General features: G+C 44.0%; 1 protein-coding gene across 2 annotated transcripts in view; it reads left to right on the top strand.

The window, feature by feature from the left end:
• Positions 1-818: 818 nt before the first annotated feature.
• The window catches only part of arhgef17 (Rho guanine nucleotide exchange factor (GEF) 17), an 88,169-nt gene continuing 82,145 nt past the window's right edge, over positions 819-6,842 (top strand). For both annotated transcript variants that reach the window (XM_082182831.1, XM_082182830.1), the window contains exons 1-2: positions 819-1,874; positions 2,151-5,650. In XM_082182831.1, the coding sequence (XP_082038957.1) occupies positions 1,340-1,874; positions 2,151-5,650 (4,035 nt within the window). In that variant the 5' untranslated portion in view covers positions 819-1,339. The remainder of the gene's footprint in view (positions 1,875-2,150; positions 5,651-6,842) is intronic.

Raw genomic sequence — 6,842 nt, 5'->3', positions numbered from 1 at the left:
TCTTTCTGAATTAATTTGTTATTGAAACGTGTTATGTGAAATTTTGTAATGACAAATAATTTACAATATTTTATTATTTTAAAGGGATAGTTTACCCAAAAATGAAAATTATGTCATGATTTACTCACCCTTAAGTTGTAAGGGTGTAACCTGTATGAATTTCTGTTTTATGCTGAACACAAAAGAGGATATGTTGAAGAATGTCAGTAACCAAACAGTTGATGAGCCCCATTTACTTCCATAGTATTGTTTTCCAAACTATGGAAGTCAGTGGGGCCCATCAACTGTTTGATTACCCATATTCTTCTAAATATCTTATTTTGTGTTCAACAGAAGAAAGAAATTCATACAGGTTTGGAACATCATGACAGAATTTTCATTTGTGGGTAAACTATCCCTTTAAGCAATGACATTTATTCAGGCAATTGTGTAAACAAGAATGTGGCCACTAGAGTGCACTCTAGTATTGCAAATAAAAGGCAAGATAGACGAAAAAGAAAGAGAGAAAAGAACCCTTCGAAACAAAGGACTGCAAAAGTTTTTACTGTAAAGCTAGTTCTGCATACAAACAGAACTTTTGGTAAAAAGGCAATAACTAGATTTATCTGTCTCAGCCTCCCCAAAGCTGAGCAAAGAAACTGAAGATGATCATTTGTTCAACAGTTTCCCACTGTGCATTTACGAACTGAAGCCTAATGTCCGCATTATCTTCTCTCTCACATCAGAAAGAGGAAAGGCTGGATCCCCCCTCATTTTCCCCAGGGGTCTCTCTCTCTAACCCCGACCTCATGTTTTAGTCCCGCCCCCAATCCAAGCAACTATCTGCATGTAAAAAGCCACAAGTCACGGAAACCCTTAATTGTGCCTAAAAAAGGCTGAGCGCACTTAGTCAAGCTTAAAATAAAGGATGCGTATGAAGAAGGACAGTCGGCCAAAGAAATGGGATTTACCTTGGAAAAAGTACATTATTCAAGCGTTTCTCTAGTGTTTATTGGGCTGAAACACTTGGGAATTTTTTGCTCAAACTTTGAGCTCTTTCTAAATGCATGTATGGACACTAAGGGAGGCAAACATGCGCAAAGGTCTTGGGATATAACTCTGTTTTCGTAGACAATCTCATCTGTTGTTCCTGAAGTTTTTTTTTTTTTTTTTTTTTTTTTTTTTTTGTCCTCCTCTCCGGAAAACACTGCCAAGCAACTTTTGTGGTTAATGGGGGCATTGTAAGTTGTTTTCAGGGGGGTAAAGGCAACCACGGATAAAGAAGGGAAAGAAAAGTGCGGACTATTTATCAATGAACTGAGAGAAAGCAATAAGGACAAGTGGGAGGACAGGCATCGCAATGGCTGAAAGGGAAAGCGAGAGAAAAGCGCCTGTCTGTAGAAGCGTCTCTTTCAAAAAGTTGGATAGCTGGAGCGCAAAGAAGCGCAGATCATTTGGAGAGGACTTGGATAGGTGCGGTGCCCTTCCCCCAGACGCTGTAGAGCACAGCGCGCAGCCATCACAAGCGACGCACGCTGTTTCTGTATCCAGAAAAGTTTCCAAAATCTCAGCGGCCAGCCTCTCAACCGCAGACCTCAAGAAAGCGTCTCATGGAATATATCCATCGGTTCGTGAGCTCTCTGAGAAGTTCAGTTTGAGCACAGCCGGGACACAGAGCTCATTAGTCAACACTGGAAGCGTTAAAAACACAATAAGTGCCGACGATTCGTCTTTGAACGAGAGTGGCTGCTTATCCAAGGAGTTTTCGGAGTCTGTGAAAGAGAAACTCAAAGACAGTAACAAATGTTGCTCTGCTCAAGAGTCTGTGTCAGAATCGGATTCGGACAGAGCAGATAAACACAGGCTCAGGAAGACTGTGGGTGGCACAAATACAGGTAAGATACATTGTTTTGAAGTCATTGGTTCTTATTTAGCCTATTAGGGCTTAACATATCGTCAACCATAAACAAAGACACTTACTAACACGTCTGCTCAAACTTCAGTACTGATCTGGTTTGTACTTAAAACTTGGCGTTGTGTACTGTATATCGTTGACTGTTATATGACAGATTGCCAGTGATTTTTCTGCATTTGAATGGCTGCTTGATGAATACATGTATGCATTTAAACTATCATACTGTGAGTTAAAAACACAATGTTTTTTGTCTTAGGGAGCCCAACATGCAAATCTCGTCGTGGCTATCACCCTTCCTATGGAGAGACTATTCATGTTGATGCAAACTGGCCAAGCGTTACTAAGATTAGAGAACTATTTGGCGATGGACGCAGAAAACAACATAGGTCAACTTCAGATGCTGATGACTTGAAATCTGCCAGTCAACACCTCCAGCATTTTGATGCTAAAGAGGGCATTTCAACTCCAGACAAAAGTGACAAACAGTTCCCCCACCAGCCAAGGGGAGCCTGGCAAGACACAAACAGCTCTCATCATGACAGCAGTGCATTGTATGTGGACTATTCAATCCCTGAATTCCATAATTTAAGTGCTAAAAGCAATTCTTGTGAGTATTTGAATTTTGATTCTACACCTGCTCCCCCACCACACAGTAGAACGACTGCTTTGCCCCTCAGGTCTCACGGTTGGCAGCTGCAGGAGCAGAGACAGAGGGCAGAGCAGCCACAGCCACCGGATAGCTCGCATTCCACACATAACTCTTCCCAACCACAGACAGGGCCCTCCGTAGAACTAGCCGGTGCTCGGGGAAGACTGAGCTCTGGAGAAGAAGACGAGGAGTTAAGTGAATGGACAGTCGGTATCTTCCCTCAAAACAAGCATGGCACTAGGGCTAAATTGAGAGGAAGGTCCTCAGGCAGTGAGGAGGACAGCCCTGCAGCACTAACTCAACACAACAGGGACGTAAGACGGCGCTCGCTACGGAAAAAGAAGAAAAGCAGTTGCAGCAGGGACAATGAGGAGTCAGATGACAGCGACAACCAGCCTGTAATGATGGAGCCGTATGATTCTCAGACGGTGGGCCGCAGGATTGAGGGTTTCCGTTCTAGAGGTTGTTATTCGGGCATGTCATGGGCACGAGACAATCCATCTCAACGGTCTCATATGACTAAGGACAGTTTTAGGCACCTATATAGAAATGTTGAGGGGTCAGTCGGAACTAGCCCTGTTCCTCAGGTGTCACGGGTTTCAAAAGTCACCATACCCTCATTTATATCCAGTCCGTTGGGGTCAAAAAATAGTAGCAGGTATTCTAGCACAGAGACATTAAAAGAAGAGGATAAGCCAGCCAACATCCACAGCTTCAGCAGGGCATCATTAGCGGTTCTGAGTAAAACATACCATGGCAATGCCACTATGTACCGCTCACCTAGTTTTGGACATGGCGATAACTTTTCTCGTGCCCCAGTTCGAGTTCGCCCTAAGCTTGTGGCCAGCCTGATCCCAGCAGACTGTAAAACAGGCAGTTCAGAAAACAGAGTATTCTGCCACTCCTTAAATAATGAGAAAGACAGGAACAGGATCTCTATGTCCAACCCTGACATTGCCTCAGAAACTCTGTCACTTCTTAGCTACCTTAAGACTGATCTGTCTGAGTTAAGAATGAGAAAAAAAGGACAAGATGATGAGGACAATCTGAACTCTGATCAAGGCGCATCTGTGTACAGAATGGGCTCCAGGACAAATCGGCCGCACCATGGACGCCCTTCACTGAAGGATCTCACTGCTACTTTGAGGAGGGCAAAGTCGTTCACTTACTCTGAGAAGCCAGTAGGACAGCAATATTGTAGCGGGCCAAGTTTGAGGAGTTCTTCCGAGCAACGGCTAGACTCTGAAGGCAGTGGTGAGCAGGTGGTGATTGCTGACAGGGAGGTGGAGAGTGATGACTGCAGAAGTACCTATGGTTATGAAGAAGCAATGCCGACCCCTCTACAAGACCGCTATGTACAGGAAGCCAGACAAGTAATAAGAGACATTTGTCAAATGAGTGAAAGTAAGGATGATGATGATGATGATGAGGAAGAAGACCATTTCAAGACAAAAAGCAGTGACACAAAAATAGACACTGTAAAAGAAAATCAGGCAAAACAGGAGGTGAAGAGACTTGAACACCCTGTTTTTACTGGGTGTAAGGAAGGGGAGGCTGATGGAAAAAGTGAAAAATGTTTACAGAAGGGAAATTCAGAGGAGAACATGTTCTGTGATAAGTCATTGGATGAACTCTCTGGTCATGAATCTAGCCTGACAGATGAAGGAATTGTCACAGAGCCAGAGGTTGGCTCATATGGGGGGCTGCCCTGCAGTAAAGACTTGCTGGGTCAGACTCTCACCATTTGGAATCAGTCAGGGTTGTACGAAGAGCAGTCGCCTGATACAACACCAGAGGAATCTCTTTCATCTCAGGTTCCGTCTGTTAGGACAGAGCATGAGGGAGTAGCCACAGGAGGAGACATTAGCAGCTGTAAAAATGTAAACCAGGGGGCCTTAGAGGCTCCGTCTACTCCTAGCGCTATTCGCAGGCGAAGGAAATTTTCCTCAGCTGGAAACAATGGTTCAGAGTCCAGCAATGGCAGTAATGGAGAGTCGAACAGTGAGTCTGCATACCGCTCCTTGAGTGATCCCATGCCTCATAGACGTTGTTCAGTTGCAGAGGATGGCGGAAAGAGCTTCTCCATGGACAGCAACCTGCTCGGTTCACTCTCTCTAAACTCCAAGGTGGGTGGTGTGGAGTCCTCTGCCGCAGACCTTTCTGAATATACAGGCAGTGCCGCCAGTGACCTTTCCGTGTGTAGTGACAGCCTGAAAGATTACAGTACTGTGATTCAGAGCATTGTTTGTGAACCTGGTGCAATGGACAATCTTATTGATGAGAAAGCAAATGGCAAGGCTGTGAAGAAAAAGAGCTTTAGCGACCCCAGTAGACGTGGAGACTTGGTGGATACAGTCCTAGAATTTCAAAAGCATCCCAGCGAGCCAATTAGTGAACAAGAACAATCCATACCACCTTCTAGCAGTGAGCCTATCTTATCTGAGCAAAGAGATGAGCTATGGGATCTGAACAGTGAACAACGACAACCTTATTGTCCAACCAGAAGGTCTCGTTCTCAGTCTGAGCATGTTTTGCCCTCCCACCTTGGTCATAATGGAGAAACAAAAGCAGCAGGGGAGACCTCCTTTCCTTTTGATCCTAAGCTAGCTCAGGTTTTGTCTCCTCGCATCACTCGCAGAAGCCCCAAAAAACGCACAAACCGCTTTACCCATCAGGTGTCTTGTGATGACGGGGATCAGTTAGATGAACAGGGCGAAGAGCAGTCCTCCACATCCATCCTCCCCCAGCTTCCAACCTCAAAGGTCAGACACAAACATGTGCGTCATGCCAGTGAACCTGCCACATTTGTGCCTATCATTCCTTCACATGCCCACGTATCCCAGGATCTCCAGAGGTCTAGCCAGGAGTCTTTACCGCCCAACAAAATAGTCCCGGGAGAGGACACCCCATCATTGGAGGACGTAACTGAGCAATACATATTGGCCCTGAACTCTCCAGAGTCCCCTGCGGAGACCTCAGCAGCCACTGGTGGGGTTATTCTGGAGGGCACTACTTCCACACCTTTAGATCCCACCACTGAGCCAAAACTGGAGAGGAAGTCCAGTGAGGAACTTTCCACTGTCCCTCTGAAGACCAAACCAAGAGTGGTGAGTGATGTTCTATTCTCTATTTTGGGTATTTAAATGTCTTTTAATTGTTTGTTTATGGCGAGTTATGACGTACGTTCTTGCAGATGTGTATATCTATAAAAACACAGCAAAGATGGTTGATTGGAAGTAGTTTTTTTTTTTACTTTCTAATGGTTTCTAACTGATGAAATGTATATCTTGTGAGCAAAGCAAGTCAATGTGTTTTTGCATAGTTTTTAATTTTATGAGACCTTTATTCTGGTGTGTTGGGCTGAGTTAGATTAAGGATAAAACTCATATATCACTCAGTCTGAAGAGAACTTGGATGAAAATGTCAAGGCCTTTGGCTCGAGTGGGCATGTGTGTGCAAAATCATGTATTTATTTGTGTACTGTTTGACATGTTGTTACCTCAGGTTGTAGTGCAGGCTGTGCAGCTGAATTTACTGCTCCTGACTTTGATGAAAAGAGCAGAATGATGTTTCTTAGAAATATGAAGGGCATATTTTTCCCCCCTGCAGGTTCTTCTGGAATCATGTTGTTGTTCTTTTACTTAGCCTACCTTCGTTTTGGTCCAGTGCCTGCAGTGTGTTTGTGCACTGTGTGTGCATCTCTCTGTGTGTGTTTCTCCCTCTGTCTGCTGCAAATTCCTTTGTTACCTTGACTCTATGAAAAGTCATAATATTCTGGCATTCTACACATATTTTGAAAGGAATGCTTTACCCTCTTATGTATTTATATAATGTTTTATCTGTTCTATTGAAGGTTAAAACAGCTGAAATTAACCTTCAAAAAAGGCTTGTGTTACCAAACTGACCTTAGGGAGAAATGCCATTCAAATACATCATATTTAAGAGCGTTGTGCTTGGTAGTGTATGGCCGAGGGTTGTGATGTTTTCCGAAGTCTTGCAAACTCTTAGTGATGGATTATTTCTCTGTATGACTTGTTAAGCCCTCTGTAGCACGGTTGGTCTGTCTTAGACACTGGGTTTGGTCATAGTTTTCCTCAGTCCACCTTTTATGGTGCTGTATTTTCCTGAGATTTCGTCTGTGCCAGCTTGTCCTTTCAGTATTGTGGTCCACTTAGGGCCGTGTTTGGAGCGGCTTGATATTGGATGATTATATAAAGGGATGAGTTTGAGTAACATTCTGTTGGCCTCTATAGCTCCCAAATTCCTTTTTTTTTTTTTTTTTTTTTAAGGGTCATTATG

Source organism: Leuciscus leuciscus, assembly GCF_965113295.1.
Source record: "Leuciscus leuciscus genome assembly, chromosome: 10".
NCBI classification, from domain to species: domain Eukaryota; kingdom Metazoa; phylum Chordata; class Actinopteri; order Cypriniformes; family Leuciscidae; genus Leuciscus; species Leuciscus leuciscus.
This window is presented reverse-complemented; position numbering and strand designations above follow the sequence as displayed.